The sequence below is a fragment of the Macrosteles quadrilineatus genome, unplaced genomic scaffold (assembly GCF_028750875.1).
Source record: "Macrosteles quadrilineatus isolate MER2022 unplaced genomic scaffold, UCM_ALF_1.0 Scaffold_2__2_contigs__length_208266976, whole genome shotgun sequence".
NCBI lineage: Eukaryota > Metazoa > Arthropoda > Insecta > Hemiptera > Cicadellidae > Macrosteles > Macrosteles quadrilineatus.
This window is the reverse complement of record NW_026542595.1, coordinates 98,913,452-98,932,237: the sequence shown is the minus strand read 5'-3', so window position 1 is coordinate 98,932,237 and position 18,786 is coordinate 98,913,452. Positions and strand designations below refer to the sequence as shown.

The 18,786-nt window shown below is 36.0% G+C and overlaps 1 protein-coding gene across 1 annotated transcript; it reads left to right on the top strand.

Annotated features, from left to right (window-relative positions):
* Positions 1–2,669: 2,669 nt before the first annotated feature.
* Positions 2,670–18,194, top strand: LOC128986375 (leucine-rich repeat protein soc-2 homolog). Its single transcript, XM_054406725.1, has 7 exons — positions 2,670–2,766; positions 4,260–4,347; positions 5,481–5,817; positions 7,448–7,677; positions 11,554–11,841; positions 15,788–15,960; positions 17,811–18,194. Exons 2-7 carry the CDS (start codon positions 4,345–4,347, stop codon positions 18,094–18,096), a joined length of 1,317 nt encoding a protein of 438 aa, XP_054262700.1. The 5' UTR covers positions 2,670–2,766; positions 4,260–4,344; the 3' UTR covers positions 18,097–18,194.
* Positions 18,195–18,786: the final 592 nt, after the last annotated feature.

The window sequence follows — 18,786 nt, the reverse complement described above, 5'->3', positions numbered from 1 at the left end:
CTGATAACACTTTTTGGCAATGTCTTCTCTTTGTTTAAAAATACTATTACATTATTTTGCTAACTTTAAATTATGACCCAATAGAAATATTTGTAAACTCCTGCCTATCATAAGAAATTATGTAACATATATAAAATTAACCTTAAGAGATTGAAACACCTAGGTTCACTAGCAAAACTGAAACATTACCAGAAGTGAAACATGCATCAAAACAGGCTTCACGCAGTTGAGTTTAACAAACCTCAATAGGTTGAACATAAGTAGTGATTCAATGTAAATCAGTGGGGAGCACTGTAAAGTGAGAACAAGCGAGGACGTGTAGACTGCACAGAGTTTATTACAGTAAAATGGCGAGGTTTTGACTGATCTTAAATGTACAAAATGAAACTAATTTTCAATAATGTACTCAATATAAGCACCCTCCAGGTAACAAACATAAAAATTTAAAGTGGCCATGTTTTGTGTATTTTGAGAACTACATCAATATTGACACCAGACTTTACAAAATGATAAGAAGTCTACTTGTCAAGAGGCCCCCAAGAAAGAAGGGGGCCAGAGGTCCTCTCCCGCAATATTTGGTATTTTAACGCCGGTTTAGTGGCTTTCTAACGCCATTTTTACCATCAAGAACTGTGTCCAAAAACCTCCGATCACGTTACATTTTTGGGACAAAATGTATGTATAAATTTATTTAAGGCCAATGAGGGGGGCTTTAGCTCCTATGGCCACCTCCCCTTGGAACCGCCACTTGAAAAAAGTAAATGCTCAAACTGATGTAAGCATTGAGCAACTGATATTAAATCTATTTTGGTTTGTAAACTGAGACCAATGCAAATATAGTCACAGAGACACGGAGAGAAAACAGCTATAAATATCTAGGCTACCTCAGGATTTTCCTGGTGTGCACGGATTTAGTTTAATGCAGTAGATATCTGGTGGTCTGCAGTTAGGCTTTGTAATTTTTGCCAATGAAATAATCAAACTTCTTCCAGTAGAGCAAACTAACGGTAAACAAATTTAGTTAAACTAGGTTTTAAATGACTGAGTAGAAATAACAAGGAACAATCGTAAATTCTACAGTGCACCGGACAGAACTAACAATAAAAAAATTCTCCAGCTGTTACATAAGGATAAGAAATCTATTTAGGGATTATGTTTTATCTATGGTAATAAACATAACTAAACTATACGACTAAACGACTTCAGTGGTGGGGAGGAAGCTCTCCTTTATGCAGACGACACCACACTGATTAGGGGAGGAGCGAGCTTGGACGGAATCAGAGATGCGGCAGCTGCTGACCTCGCTTTGGCGGAGATATGGTTTAGAAATAACAAATTTCAAGTTAATGCCGACAAAACACAACAGATTGTCTGCAGTTTAAGTCAAGATTTGGCCGTATCACAACACCACCAACCCCAACAAGTTAAACTTCTAGGCTTCACCATAGACAGGAAATTGAGTTGGCAACCTCAAATTGACGAAACATGCAAAAAGTTATCTAGAGTTGTCTTTCTGCTGCGTAGGCTAAAGAGTAACTTAAGTGATGCCTTTCTTATAAACATCTACCACGGACTGTTTCATAGTCACATCACTTACGGCATACTTCTCTGGGGCCATGCTTCAGGGTGTGATGAAGTGCTCAGACTACAAAAATCTGCCTTGAGAGCCATAACATCTAGCGCTCCTTTGGAACACTGTAAGCCAATCTTTAGAAGGCTAAAGGTGCATACTGTTATTGGTCAGTATATATTCTCCTCCCTTGTACACGTCAGGTCGAATGTTGAGCTACTAAAGACCAGAGGAGATGTTCACAGCTATAATACACGTAGCAGATGCAAAATTGACATCCCTAGATTCCGCCTCACGGGAACACAGCGCCGTTTTCCTGCCTTTTCTTGGAAGTTATTCAACAAACTCCCCCCAGAGATCAGCAGTCTTCCAGAAAAAAAGTTTGCCAGGGTTGTGCGAGATAGGCTTCTTCAAGGAGCATACTACTCCGTGAGAGAGTATTTTGAGGACAAATGGTAGAGTGCACAATCACCTCCGTAGTCACCCGCCAAGTTTTTATTTTTATTTTTGAAACTTTCAAATTTATTTTCTTGAAAGATACAAGTTTTATTTTGTTGTAAATAATTAATATTTATATTTAAAAAAATTGACGCAGTTTATCCAGCTATGCTGGTCAACAACGCAGCTTTGGTAATAAGGTAATAATAAGGTATATATTGTCCTGATTTAAACTGCTATATAGAAAGTAAATGTTGTATTACTTAAACAGATATATCTATTTATTATCTGTCTTCTCCAATTTATTTTGTCAGCTTAAGTTAATAAATACCAAAAATGATATTTCTAATATGATTAACAAGAATTCCAAGTTTACCCTAATATCTGTCTGTGGTAAATACAGTACAGTAGGTACTAGATCTAATGCAAGATTCATGTTCGTTCCTCTGCTAATGACAGCGAATTATGGAACATTACAATACTAGTTAACTTAGTAATACCCGTAGAGTTCTACAAAAATTATATTACTTTTTTATAGTATTATGTTTTCATAATCAACGGAACATTCCGCCGCAAAATTAACACAATGATTCCGAATTTCTTCTACGTCTAGATAAAGATTTTTGTTTTTAACCTTGAAAACATGTGATCGTGTGATCAACTCAAGTCAAAACAAAACAAAACTCAAAACTGTCAATCAATGGTCAATGTCAAGTCCTCCAGTCTCAGAATCAGAATATCTAACCTGAGTAAATAAAGTAAGTTACACTTGGGCACTATAATTTAGTTTTGTATTATTCTTAAATTTAATAGTTAGGCCTATACGTGATCGAAGTACATTATTTAAAACTTTAAGGGCTTGGACAAATTCTCTGTCCTCTAATTTTTATCAAATTTAGCACTTAACCTTATTCTCTTTTAACTAAAATAAATAGATAGGCCTAGGCTATAGTATTTAGTTGGCTTATCTAATGTCTGATATGACAAACATTTTTGTGTTTTTATGGAATGTGATTTAACATACTAGCTATTGAAACTGTTCTGGCAAATAAAAAAGTCATTAAGTGGTTTCAAGTCTCAGTTTTTTAGTCTTTCTTGAGCTTACTTCCTCTTCCTTCTTTCTCCCGTTTCTATTTAAATCTTTAGTTATACATTTCATTACGTTTCCAGTAGGTACTAGAAAATGCACATGAAAAATCATACTGACTGAGTGACTGATATACCTACCTTAATAACTGCATCACGTACATGGGGCTAGTAAGGTACCATAGACTAACTAAGGAAATATGTTCTACCTATGCTAGTACAGAATGAGTGGATTGTATCACTTCTTGTTCATAGATAACGTCAGCACAAAAAAGGCTAGGCCTAGTTCATTTTAAAATTGTAATAAAAGTTTTGTCAGATACCGGTACCTAAATTTATTTTACGAGTTTTTGTTTTAGCCTTTTTTGATGTTTTTATATAGGCCCTACTCATATGATGGCTGCACTTTACTTTAGGTCCTACACAAACAACCGAATTAAAATATCTACTATTCGATTGTTTCATTCGATATATTGTTTGGTTAGTTAATCGATATATCGATCGATATTTTCATTCGAATGAGTGTAGGACCTAAAGTAAAGTGCAGCCCATATGATCTAGGCTATAACAAACTGTGAGTTTTTTAACCCCTTTTTATTCCCTCTCATCCCCCCCCTGGGATGGCCACTGATCAGGTATAACATTGATTGATGTTTGAAATAGTGCAAAATTACTAAAATTTATTCGGGGTTTTGTCCAACCAAAAAAAACCGATTGACACTTAACAACTAAATGCTATTCAATTTCTCAAATCAAAATTAGTATTGGTTTGGGACAGTGAATACTGACTAAAATTGATTCAATACAAATCCTCAATTTACACCATAAATAACCGATCAATTATTCGGTTATGGAAACCCTTCGGATTGGCCTATCCCATCACTATCATTAGCTGCACTTTAAAACTGGGAAATATTGCATATCTCAAGTCATTTTTGAATGAAAATCTATTCAACATGACCACGGTGCAATGCTGCCCATGCAGTATTTGTGATTTAGTCTACCCTCAACAAACCAGTCTGTTATACTATAAGCAAATTCGTCAAATTAATAATTCAGTGGTTAGTGATTAAATTATTAAGTAGTTTATACCATATTATACATTCAGTGCACACACAATGTTTATGAAATGACCGCAGTATCGGTAATGATGGTTATGTTTCAGGGTTGGCCAAAATCAGTTCTTCATTGCCGAGTTGTACTTGAGGCCAGCAATTGTGGATGGATGGTTTTCAAACTGAAAAATCAAAATGGTACTTAATTTTTCCAACTTGGGTCTAGCTAGGAAAATAATGCTGTAGGCTAGGCTATTCTGTATAGTGCACACAAATATCCATGTAGGCTAACTCACTTATTACATAAGGTTTTTATGTGTAACTAATGTCCCTTTTTCATCTGTCCAACGTAACAAATTCTTACAATTATTGTGTCATTTTAAAGCTTATTATCAAGCAAAGAGATGGATAGCAATTAAAAAGCTAATTCCTTTAGGGCTTCTCACTCCTAGCCTTTGGTTCATAAAGTGAATACTTTAACACGTTCGCGGCGGCACGTCAAATGGCGGGCGTATCCCCATTGCGGCGCAGCCCTCAGCGTCGAACAAACCCGATTGCCGCATGTGATAGGCTTTCCAATTTTGGTCTGACGAATAGCAAATAACGTGCGAGGATGTCCTGCTTTACAACGAGAGTCGACGTAGTTCGCTAAACACCCACAGATAGCAGCACTGCTTGGAACATAACCGGTCCCATTGGAATTTTATTGCCAAATGGAGGAAAACAGACGGGACGAAAAGTAGATTTTTGAGATTGCCAGACGGGGATTTTACGGGGAAATTTACTACCAACCTACACCACAATAAATACAGTATACTATTGAGCAGTGCTGTGCGAGGTTTCAAGTTTCTAGCTCTAATCCTGGCTTAAAAATAAATCATTTCGTACTGCATTGCAGCTTGGGAGCGATCGTACCCACCAGGATGGCATTAGGGTTCCGTATGGGAGTGATCGCTCCCATGCCGCCGCGAACGTGTTAACAGATCCAAAGATGCGTGCACCAACTTTCTTATAACAGTTTAAACATGTTGATTCTAATTTAACAGCTGATTGCCTTTAGTTAATTTTTAACCAGATTTAGATTGTAAACAAGAGACGATCGTTTTTGTTGAAATAATAATATCAGCCCTATCTTTTTTTAAACTTTAAAATTTTACTATTGTCTCGTAAGTACTACCTGAACTTTTATAAATATTTTATTTCTAGATGTTTTAACAATCAACTTTACTATGATGGGAATGATAATGTTTTGTAAATGAAAGACCTTTAAATTTAACAATCATTGGTTATTCTTTACATTATTTTAATAGTTACATTACAAAATGTTTCAGAAAGTAGTATTCGTCCTACTTACAATTGTAGGACTTGTGTGGGGTGTTGTGCCACAACCACAACCTACTCTCAAAGAAGAAGAAATTACAATCTTCATTAGACCAGGAGAATCAAGAGTAATTAATTTGGGATCTCCTGATGAAAAACAGCCTGAATCAAAACCTTTAGATGGATATAATCTACAGAATACTACTACAACCCCATCAACAACCACGAATGCACCCACTACAGAGAAGAATTTTCCCATAGACCTTAGTCAGAGACTGTTCTACGCCAATCATGAAGACTCTCAGTTCCATCGCAAAACTCTTGACCTCTCAGGTCTTGATTTGAATGGTGAGTAACATATATTTTTATATAAATAATCAATGGTAAAAGTCATATTATATAGTATACAATGTCAAGAACAAAAGTGATTTATTAAGATGAGAATACATCACAGAGAATACGTTGTTATTTTATTTATAAATAACAAACCCAAAATTATTAAAAACATGCATTATTGTAAAGTAACAGCAATTCACGGCCGCATTGGTTTTCTGACAGTGTCAGATTTTAATTTCCTGTCCAACGGGTTGTGCCAAGGGGTTGACCCTCATAAGCCGACGCTAGCGAGGGTTTGGAACTCTGACACGAGGCCGCAGTTTAAAATACAGTCTGGTACAGTAGTATGTTCCTTGTCCCTACTACCCCAGGCCAACATAATAAATCCAGAACACTAGCGTAGCTAGTGCTAGTGACACCGCGTCAAAATCACAGATATAGGGGTCGAGGTCGTCTTCATAAAATAAATGAACTCCGAAAATGAAATAAAACTTTTAGCCTATATATATATTTTTATTTTTTTATAACCTTACCTAATCAATCCAACCTAACCTAACCACTCGCACACACTCAATTAGAATCGATCAAAAGTTAGCAAACAGTATATTTGAGTAGTAAGTTTTTAAAAATCTACTCATCCTGTCAAATACCAACAGAACCATGTGCACCATTTATTTTAAAAGGGCCTCTCCGCACCATGCTCTGCTGCAGCGAAATGAACTCTTCTTATTTTACACACCAGAAATGACCAAATGGTTGAACCATTGCCTCTGTCAGGCCAGAGCTCCTCTGTCATTAATCATTAATTCCTAACAGTTTGCTGCACTAACAACACTGGTAAATTCAATAGGAGTTCTTAACTTCATCACCAGATAGCAGTACTAGTTAGACAGAGCTTAAAAATTGTTTTTGTTGAAATTTACTAGGATAAATATAAATGGTAAGTGGAGTTGGCCCATTTGAGTGTTTGGTTGTTTTTGTGTTGGATACTAAGCCTACTTGGTCATTCAAATGACTGGACAAACAATGTGAAAACTGTCCGAGCTGCAGTTCAAGCTGGCAACTTGATTAAGCCAGAATTTCCTATCTCAAAGATTAAGATGTGTTGAAAAAAACTCTAATGCAGAATTTTAAAATCATAAATTAAACATACTCCCTTAGTAGATTTGTCAACCTTATGGATTTTCAGCAGAAGAAAATGTTATTGTTAGTTCCGTCATGAGCCGCTAAGATTGATTTTTGTTCACAATTTGTTCTTGTTATTTCAGTTATTGAAAACCTTATTTAACCAAATAAGACTATCTATACTTATAAAAGGCAAAGCCCTCATCTAATCATAAACCATAACTTGTTCCTTTGTTATGATCAAACAGTAGAGCACAAATCATAAAATTAACTTTAAAATAATGGAAAAAAATGTTTTCAACACTAGCCCTTAGTGTCACCAACATGAACTATTTGAAAAACAAGCTTCAGACTTAACAATGGGATCTGAAATATACTTGTGTTAATTAGCATATGTATAACCTTTGCAAAAAACAACGTTCAAATTTAGCTCCGTATATAAATACATTTTCCATACTTTCATAACAAACAACAACAGTTAGGCCTAATAAATTGACCACTATACCATGTTGGACAGGTAGAGACGTGATGAAGATTCTGCACAGCCTGAATGAGACGGTGCTTGCCAGCGTCGCACGGCTCGACCTAAGCCACAACAGAGTGTCCACTTTGCCTCCGAGAGTCTGGCCGATGGAGATGGAGTACAGCCTCAGGGAACTGCGGCTCGACTACAACCGACTCTACTTAGAAGACCCCATCAATAGAGAGAACACATGCTTCGAGCTGCTCCGTCTGCTTAGCCTCAAGGTAAGAACGTAGATTAAGAAATGTTTGCTGAGGTTTGGCCTCTTGAGCAATTGAGAAAATAGGAAAAACTTACAAAATTTTTAAAGCGTGGTTGCTGTTTAATATAGCCCCTGCTAAATGCCTCAGGTATGGTTAACAAAGGACATTTTTGCCCTAAATTAACCTAAAAATATCATACATAAACAAAACATGCCAAAAATTATCCTCAGACACTTTTAATACACCACCTCACACAAAGTATTATTATCAATTGAGATGGGGACATCACCTAGGTGCGTTTTTTTATTCAAATATGAGTGAAGGATGAGTGTAGAATGGAGTGAGGTGATCTGTGTAACAGCACCTAAAGTCTGTTTTTACTGACTAAGATCAGCTGTTTCATTAGCCAGAATTTTTTATTAAAAGCGCAATGATCAGGAATAGCAGCGTCCAGTGGCAAACCTTCAAAAAGCTACTGACTTCCAGGATCGATCCAGGACCCTTTTGATTGCTAGGCGAGCACTATAACCACTCAGCTACCCAGCAAGTTTAAATATACCCTAGCTGCAGCAAACCTGCATGCTTAGTGAAATTCTAGATGCATTTTAAAATGTATATCCGAACCTTTTAGAAATCCACTTAGACCTATGCCATAAAGTTGTGAAATAAAGAATTCAGAATATTAAAAAGCTATGAAACTAAACAAGTAATAAATAACCTTGGGCAATTTAATAATACTTGGGCAATCGGTATAAAATATCCAATTTAATTATTTTTAAGACAGGGGCACACACTTGGGATTATGTATTTTAAGCCAAGTATAAACACAGCGAGCGTAAAATGACTGCAGGGAGGGAGATAATCTGTGTTTCAGATTAAGATTTACGATATTTTTAAACAGGGCCATTAAATTTATATAATATAATCCCAGTGATGAAGTACAGCAACCTAAGGCCAAAGATTAATTTGTAAAAATTTGTAATGGTTAGTTTGTCAAATTATTTAATGTGCCAAGAATTGTACAAGAGGCCTACTCCGTTCACAGAATTTAGGCGGTTTTAGGGGAAGAAATCTTTACCCTCCACTTGATCCTATCTTTAAAACAATACTAGAGTCTAAACCTTCGCTAAATCATCGCGATGTTGTCCCCTGGCACTGCGGAGTGGGGGAAGCAAAGCATTCTATTTCTATTGGCTGAGGGAACACCATTACCGCAGCGATACGGATAGTAGCCACCGGCCTCGGTGGTCTAATGGATAACGTGCCGGGCTGAGGATCTGAAGGTACCAGGTTCGAATCCTCTCGGTAGCACTAGCTTTTTGCATTATCAGCAAGTTTGGTTAGTTTGGTTAGGTTATGACAGTTTAATTTGTTAATTAAAACATTATAAAATTCAATTTGAGCTATTATAATTTTAGAACTATTTTTTTCTATTAGTAAACCTTGTTCGATTTTTCATTATCAGCAAGTTTGGTTGGTTTGGTTAGGTTATGACAGTTTAATTTTATAATTAATAAATTCTAAAATTGAATTCAAGGCATTTATAATTTTATTTTATGAACAGAACTATTTTTTCGATTAGTAAACCTTCATTCGATTATTATTTTATATATTTTTTTATATAATCAGCATGTTTGGTTGGTTAGGTTAGTTTATGACAGTTTAATTTTATAAATATTCATTTTTTAACTTATTGAAAAACTGCAGCATAGGTATATGATATGCATGTAAAACAACGCGGGCTTGTTTGGACGCCATCTAGAGGGGAGGTGGAGGGAGAATCATTTCCCCCACTCCGCAGCGCCAGGGGACAACATCGTGATGATTTAGCGAAGGTTTAGACTCCAGTTTAAAACAATAGCTCAACAGCTGAGGTTTGCCAAAACTTTAATCCGCTGCAACATATAAATTAAGCAAAAACTTAGTGGGGGTGCTTCCCCTCCAACCATCTAAATTTTTTGAATGAAGGGAATGGAATCTAGGTAGCTTTGTTATTATGATTTGAAAGTTGGCGAAATTTCCTATGTTTGTTTCCCTGAAGTTGACTGGGATTCATATAGATAAGAGCATTATCAGGTGAGCTTTCCTGATAAGTCTTAATTGGCCATTCCCACTGTGACATTTAGCAATAGTGGTTAGCCTACTTCAGAGTGAGAGTCAAAGTAAAACAGTTCTTAGGGTTATCTATATTTTGATTTACAACAAATTATAAATATTTCATTGTGGATGAATATTAAAGTAAATTGCAGGAAGGGATGGGCAAGAGCATTTTTTACTCTAGGTGTTATAGTGAATTTCCCATATAGGGAATAAGCTATTACCCTAGGTCTCATGGTAATACCTGGACCCGGGACCGATTTACTTTTTTGTTTTGAGGTTCCCAGAGGCCAAAAACACTATCCATTCAAATTCATATATATAATATATTTATATATGTGTCCGTTAGCTTGATGACTCAAGCAAAAATGATCAAATTTTGATTAAATTTGGTATAAACGTGTAAACATACATTTATTTGAACGAGTTCAGGGTTTTATGGGGTAAAAATATAGTTGTCTAAACATTGAAATACTTTTAACTGGTCACAAATGGAACGTAATTTAACTATTCTGGATTGACCAGAAATGAAAACTGAGGATTTTGCAAAAACTGATGCAAATCGCACCTTGTATGTGGGAAAGCCCTTAAATTTCTTATGAGATAAGATAATAAAGGGTATGCGTAATCTGACACATACTTTCTCCCATTAGCTAGTCAATAACATTTATCATGGGTAAGGGGTGGGGGCATATTTTATAGTAAAATCACAAAAGTTGCATTTACTTTTGAACCGTAATGTTTACAGCAATGGGGGGTTGCACTATTTTTTGTTTAGAATTATAAGGACCATAACATACTAACTTTAATCAAAAAACGGCTTTTTTTTAAAAATTTGATTTCCCGTTAGGCCTACTTTATGGGAAAATAACATAAGATACAATAACTTTTAATCCGTAATTTTTACAGCAATTGTTGCACTATTTTGTTTATAATTAGGCCTATAAGGACCATAAAATAGAAATTTTAATCAAAAGCGATTTTTTAAAATCCGATTTTCTGTTATTTTATAGGAAAATAACAATAGTTACAATAACTTTTGAACGGGGTTGGTAATATGTTGTTCAGAATTTAAAGAATTATGGGGCCGTTTTAGAGAAAATTTGATTATTCCTTTATTTATGGATTTTTATGGAAAAATCACTGTCATAAATCAAAATTTCATCAAATTAAAAAAAAACTCCTTGAGATACCATGGATTAGTAATACATACCAAATTTCATTGAAATCGGAACACATACGGACAGACATCACTGACCCAAAACGGATATATCCACTCAAACTCAAAAATGTTGACGAAAACAATACTTTCTCCATATTGTTTAGGGGGAGAAAGTAAAAATCAACCACCTTACTCATTGAATTTCTACAATTTTGATATCTTGATATCTCAAGCCACCTAAACAAACAACTCTTAAACTTAACTATTGACACCGTGCGTCACGTCCCGATGGAGTGGCGTCTAGATCTTGTCTAGAATTCAAGACATCCGGTTGTGACGCATCATCTCTAAGATACCATTTTTTTGTCTTCCAATCATTGTAAATGTACCTTTTTTCAAAACTATGTTCGTGTTGGTGTGTAAATGTACAATATGTGTATCAACGATTTCTAATGAAGCGATTTTGACATCCCCTGGACGCCTGATGATGACTTCGTGAAGTCGAAACTAGTTGTTTGTCTTTGGAACAATTTGGATTACTTAGAATCAGGGTATTTACACAAATTTATATATTCAACGTAATTCAGAGGCTTACATTAAAAATGTAATTATGTTTTGAACCACGTATGTTTTTACAGAAACTATCCATGACCAACTGTGGTTTGAAAAATCACGTTTCTTCATCAGAGCTGGCGTTTCCATCAGTAGAGTCCCTCGATTTAAGCCATAACCATTTCTATGACATTCCGAGCAGAGTGGTTAAAATTGTGACAATAGAACATCTCAACATGAGTCACAACAGTATCCGGTATCTCGACGGACAACAGCTCTCCGCTCTCACCAACCTACGCTCTCTAGACTTGTCCTATAACAACATGGAGGTGTTGCAGGACGACCCACTGGAATCTATGGCTAAATTGGAAACTGTGAGTATATTGGTGAAAGAAGAATGTACTATAAAGTTTTAACTGAATTTAAATAATTTTAGTAGACTTCTCATTGTGTTAGAAATTCCAAGACCTGTATTAATGTCAAGTTTAAGGGGTGACATTTACTGTGTGCTGATTAAAACTGAATGTTTCTGTTTTATTTTATAGTATTTTATGCAACGATCGTGTAAAGACAGTGTTAACGACACAAGTAGTAATTTAAAGGCCTTGTTCAAAGGTTTATTGCGGACATTTTCCATCACGAATGTAAAAAACAATACACAACGTTTCGGGATCTGGAATCTGATCCCGTCTTCAGGTGAAAAAACTTAACTAACACATTACAACTAACAATACACAAACGCCCAACCTAAGTTGGAATACACTACCGAGAGTAGTAGTCAAAAAAATATGCACTGTAAGCAGTCAAGTCATGATACAACATGCAATTAATAACAAATCACAAAACACTATAATCTATAAAAGGTTTACGTACAAAAAACTCACGCAATGGAACACTAACAACACCGTACGCTATGACTCCACCAATGAGACTGAACCAACATGGCTGACCAATCGGAAACACGGAGTCAACAGAAATGGCTTCCGGTCCCTGGAGAAGTAAAACCAACAAAATGGCGGAGCGATGTACGATGCCGCAAGATGGGTGTTAATTATGTTTATTCCTATCACGAGTTTTACTACGAGTTAACATAACGTGCGAATTTTGAGGAGAACTCGTTATTTCCCTATTTATTGAAAAATTAAGTTCCCTATCCTTTAGTTCCTTGTTCAAAATGGGTAGCCAAAGTGGCCTGATTTCAACCGATGACTGACTGATTGGTTGGTCTGCTAATTTAATGTATGAGGCTTCAATGAGTTTACGTTTGAAAAAATGAGGTTCCTTATGGACAATTTTTGCCTCTTCAAAATTCATACGATGATTTTCGGACCAGCAATGATGAGCGATCTTAGATTTTTCCACTAAACCTTTTTTGGTGTTTTCTCTGTGTTCTTTGATTCTAATGTTCAACGGTCTTTTTGTCTCGCCATAGTAAGGCCTGGAACAATCATTGCAATTTATTCTGTAAACACAGTTTTTAGTATCCTGAGTGTCATTTTTGGGTTTTGTTTTGACGAGACTCTGCCTAAGTGTGTTTTGTGTCCTAAATGCTGTTTGCACATTAAATTTCCTAGCAACCCTTCTGATTTTTTCCGACAGTCCTGACACATACGGGATTGACATGTGGACGAGTTTTTCCTTGCGATTTTGTAAAGGTTCACGCGTAGCCCTATCTATTTAATGTGCAAACAGCATTTAGGACACAAAACACACTTAGGCAGAGTCTCGTCAAACAAAATCCAAAAATGACACTCAGGATACTAAAAACTGTGTTTACAGAATAAATTGCAATGATTGTTCCAGGCCTTACTATGGCGAGACAAAAAGACCGTTGAACATTAGAATCAAAGAACACAGAGAAAACACCAAAAAAGGTTTAGTGGAAAAATCTAAGATCGCTCATCATTGCTGGTCCGAAAATCATCGTATGAATTTTGAAGAGGCAAAAATTGTCCATAAGGAACCTCATTTTTTCAAACGTAAACTCATTGAAGCCTCATACATTAAATTAGCAGACCAACCAATCAGTCAGTCATCGGTTGAAATCAGGCCACTTTGGCTACCCATTTTGAACAAGGAACTAAAGGATAGGGAACTTAATTTTTCAATAAATAGGGAAATAACGAGTTCTCCTCAAAATTCGCACGTTATGTTAACTCGTAGTAAAACTCGTGATAGGAATAAACATAATTAACACCCATCTTGCGGCATCGTACATCGCTCCGCCATTTTGTTGGTTTTACTTTTCCAGGGACCGGAAGCCATTTCTGTTGACTCCGTGTTTCCGATTGGTCAGCCATGTTGGTTCAGTCTCATTGGTGGAGTCATAGCGTACGTGTTGTTAGTGTTCCATTGCGTGAGTTTTTTGTACGTAAACCTTTTATAGATTATAGTGATTTGTTATTAATTGCATGTTGTATCATGACTTGACTGCTTACAGTGCATATTTTTTTGACTACTACTCTCGGTAGTGTATTCCAACTTAGGTTGGGCGTTTGTGTATTGTTAGTTGTAATGTGTTAGTTAAGTTTTTTCACCTGAAGACGGGATCAGATTCCAGATCCCGAAACGTTGTGTATTGTTTTTTACATTCGTGATGGAAAATGTCCGCAATAACCCTTTGAACAACATTAACTCACCATCACCAACAATGAACTTCAAACAAAGAATTAAAGGCCTTGGTGAGTGCCTTAAACTTAAAACTTCTACGAGTGTTGTTAAATGTTAAGACTATTTACGCGAATTGCGTACACTACTTTACCTACGACAGTTTTTTAATTACTAACAATCACTATTCATAACTTCCTAGAGAGGTTATGTTTTCGTTTATAACCTCTAACTGCCAATGACAGTGATGCAACAAATCATTGTACCAAACACTAATTGCACCACTCATTAACAAATAAATTGGTCCTAACAGCTGATTCATTGAAGTTCAAATCATTACAATTTTACTTCTATCCTCTCAATTCTTGAACCTCATTGGTCCGTTACCCTTGTTGTTAAGTAAAACAATGCTGTTAAGTAAATCTTTTCAATTCTAAGAACTGAACTGAAACGGCTAGTTTAAAAACTGGTCTTAGGTAAAGGTATTTTACAGTTCGGGTTACATCCTACTATTTGTTATACCATAGGGCGATTTATCAAATAGATTTATATGCAATTTCTGTCCACAATCATAGTTTCCGCCTAGCACTTATTATAACCAAGCGAACTAGTTTACAACTGAGGCCAATGTCTTGTTCTTTACTACATCCACTACTATTCTAACATGCCCAACCCTATGCAACTTTTGTATCCCAGCCTAGTAGTACAGTAGTTGAAAACAAAGTGAAGGATAATCCATGCCTCCTCTCAAATACAGGGTGTCCCGTAACTCTCTACCAATATTTTAGGGCATTGATCCTGGGTAAGAAACGTACCTAAATATCATATTTAAATTGTCCGGAAGTCCTGAGTTACTCACACAGCCGCCATTTTGTTTTTTTCATTTACTAATTTTTTTCTAAAGAATGGTTAAACATACGAAATGGAAACTTTGCACAAACATTTATGACAACTAGACAAAACTACAAAAAAATTATGAAGATTTTTAAAATGCATAAAACAAAATGGCGGCCATTTAAAATTTTCTTTCTTAAATAACTCAAAAACTATTGATTTTACAAAAAATTTAAATGGTCGCCATTTTGTTTTGTGAATTTTAAAAATCGTGATAATTTTTTTGAAGCTTTGTCTAGTTGTCATAAATGTTTGTGCAAAGTTTCCATTTCGTATGTTTAACCATTCTTAAGAAAAAAATTAATAACTGAAAAAACCAAAATGGCGGCTGAGTGAGTAACTAAGGACTTCCGGACAATTTAAATATGATATTTAGGTACGTTTCTTACCCAGGATCAATGCCCTAAAATATTGGTGAGAGTTCCGGGACACCCTGTATATGTCACCTTATATGATTAGGTATCTGTGGGAAGGGGGTCAACCCCTTTTGAAATCTGTTGCCAGTTGACAGATGTGTAAGCAGTTAAGTTTTTAGATGTAGAAATTGTGGTTAGTGGCTTTAGGTACCAACATTAGGATTACTTGACAATATCTCAAGTATAAACCTTTCTTTAAATTAAAGCTTTGACTTAGCTGTGGTTGCCTCTTTTAGTGTATCTCATCTATAAGATAAGTCCTTACCGAGGGCTTCGACGTTTCATGCAGGTTCTGCTCACCCCAGTTTAAGTTTAAAACAGTATGCTTTTGAGTTTTTTTCTCTTTAGAAAAACTAAACTGTAAATAATAACCATAAATAGCTGACACAGTTTTTATTTCCAGATCTACTTGGACCATAACAGTTTGAGTGAAGTCCCCAGTGTGTACAAATTCACAGGCTCATACCAGCCGAGAATCAACGTCTACTTAAGTGGCAACAAGTTTATGTGCGGATGTGACTTAAAGGACTTTGTTGACATGGATAGGGTGCAAGTTGAAGACTTTGCCAACGTTACGTGAGTATTTTATACCTATCTTCATAGGTTGGATCCTAAGTTAATCAAGTAGGTTTGGATTTTATTTGTTGATTGGCGACTTCCACAAACAAGTTGAATAATCAAGTTGTATCTTGCACACAACGACACAACAACTAACGACTCATATTATTCACAAGAACGTTTTTGTCAGAACTACTTCGATGTTATCTGCTGAGGTCGCCAAGCAACCCGGCGAGTTCAACAGGCCAGCCTGACAACAGTTGTCGCTTGGCAACCCTGTTACTCAATATATTAGTATAGATAACGCACATCTGTCTCTAGTTTAGGCTGTCTAAGTACATGATTCCACATTAAGAAATTCTTAAATTTTGTTCCAAAGCTCATTTAACAATACAATACAATACAATATTCTTTATTGTTAATTCGTTAAGAATTACAATAGTGTCAATACAATAGTGAATTGTATGTGTTAATTTCCATAATTTTCGTAAAATTCCTTTACTGTGTAGAAGGGTCTTGCGATTAGCCACTTATTCAACTCCTGGTGTAGCTTGTTGCCAGTCAGGTCTCTCAGGTAGTCAGGTAGATGGTTCCTCAGTTTGCAGCCGGTGTAGGAAGGTTTTTTTCCCAAAGAGTTGTTCGGTGAACTGGTAGGGCAAATTTGGAGCCATGACGGGTGTTGTAGTGGTGCAGTTCTTGATTTCTTGGGGGGTTTATTTCATCCACATACTTTATGGTTTCAAGTATGTAGAGAGACACCACTGTGAGGATTCCTAGGTTTGCGAAAGCTAGTCTGCAAGTCTGTGGTGGGACAAGGTTGGCGAGGGTTCTTATGGCTTTCTTCTGAAGAACAAGGATTCGATTCATCTATTCACAAGTTTTTGTTTTAAAATAGATGAGGACAAAATAAAATGCGCCCTAGACCTGTCCACTTCAGCAGTGCCAGGCCAAAACGTCTGTCACTTTCTGGATAGCCCTTGTAAAGTAGATGTTGCCCTACCACAAACCAATAGTTAAAATTATATTACCATATTTTTATATTGTTCTTCAAAGGTTTATTGCGGACATTTTCCATCAAGATGGTAAAAAACAATACTCAACGTTTCGGGATCTGGAATCTGATCCTGCCCTCAGGTGAAGAAACTTAACTAACACATGAAATGAAAATGCTTCTTTATTGAGGCGAACTTAGGACCTCATGGTCTTTTCTTACAGTTAACCTCTAAATAATAATGGTAATAATAAATAATATTAATATTAATAATACATGTCACGAACAAAAGTAAAATACAAATACACATTTCGAAACATAATAAAAAATAAAATAACATAACATACATTTCTTTTCCTAGCATACAGTCACATACACTCTTTGCTGCACCTAGGCCTAATGCACATCATCCTGCCACGCCACTACCATCCGGTTGAGATAATATTCTTTCAGTCTCGCCTTCAGTCGGGATCGTTTTACTATGAATTTAATGGCATCGGGTACGGAGTTCCAAAGGCGGCATGCTGTGACTACAAATGATTTATTATATACAGTTGTTCTGTGACGAGGAATGCGCAACGTAGATGAGGCAGAGCGAGTATCCCTTGCGCCTCTACATTACAACTAACAATACACAAACACCCAACCTAAGTTGGAATACACTACAGAGAGTAGTGTATTGTTAGTTGTAATGTGTTGGTAACATTTTTGTTCACCTGAGGAGGGGATCAGATTACAGATTCCGAAACGTTGTGTATTGTTTTTTTACCATCAAGATGGAAAATGTCAGCAATAAACAATTGAACAACATTAACTCACCATCACCAACAATTAATTTCAAAGAATATTTTTATACTATTTTTTGTGATATTCACAGGTGTTTGGATGGTTCTCATGTGGAACATCTGATAGAAAATGAGTTGGACAGCTCATGTTCACATCGTTGGGACTCAGTACACGAGAAGTTTTCCGGAGCGAGACGATGGGTCCGAGAGAACCTACCTCACTGGGACACCATCTTCCACTCGCTCGGCTGGTTGTTGTGGGTTATGTTGGGAGTACTTCTCACTATAGTCTACACTCAACGACAGCTTCTGAAAAAGAGAAACCCTCCACCAGCTGAAGTGCCTTACGATGTTCTCAGTGATGGAGCTGTATACTAATATCATACCAGTGTTTGCAGCACTTTTTAACCTTTTACGCTTGATTTTTGTCTTTGATACTTTATTTTGATAAGTGATAAATATATAGCTGATATGTCTCATGATTCTTTATTCACTGGTTTATAATTGTTTATAAGAGCTAGCTTGAAGAAAACATTTTATTTAAAAGAGTTCATTTTTACAAAAATTTAAATATACCTCACTATCCTAACATCGTACTATATAACATGATACCAGGGTGTGCAGTCTAAAGTCTCCAAAGAACTCCAGTCTTGATCAAGCCAACTATTACAAGGCTGACAAGAGCAATGTGGTTATTTACTTTACCTACGACTGTTTTTTTAAAGTAGCCGTTTCAGTTAAGTTCTTAGAATTGGAAAGATTCACTTAACATCATTGTTTAATAACTTAACAGCATTGTTTTACTTCAACACAAGTAACGGAACAAAGAGGTTCAAGGATTGAGAGGAAAGAAGTAAAATTGTAATGCTTCGAACTTCAACTAGTCAGCTGTTAAGGCCCATTTAATTGTTAATGAGTGGTACAGTTAGTGTTTGGTACTATGATTTGTAGCATTACTGTCAGTGGCAATGATAGGTTAAAACGTATAAACGAAAACAGTAATGTTGTTAGTAATTTAAAAACTGTCATAGGTAAAGTAGTGTACGCATCTCACGTAAATAGTCTAAA

Excerpts from the sequence above, each read along its gene's own strand:
- LOC128986375 (XM_054406725.1), top strand. Across the intron at positions 5,818-7,447 it reads CTCAGGTCTTGATTTGAATG|GTAGAGACGTGATGAAGATT; the intron begins GTGAGTAACATA and ends CATGTTGGACAG. Across the intron at positions 7,678-11,553 it reads TCCGTCTGCTTAGCCTCAAG|AAACTATCCATGACCAACTG; the intron begins GTAAGAACGTAG and ends ATGTTTTTACAG.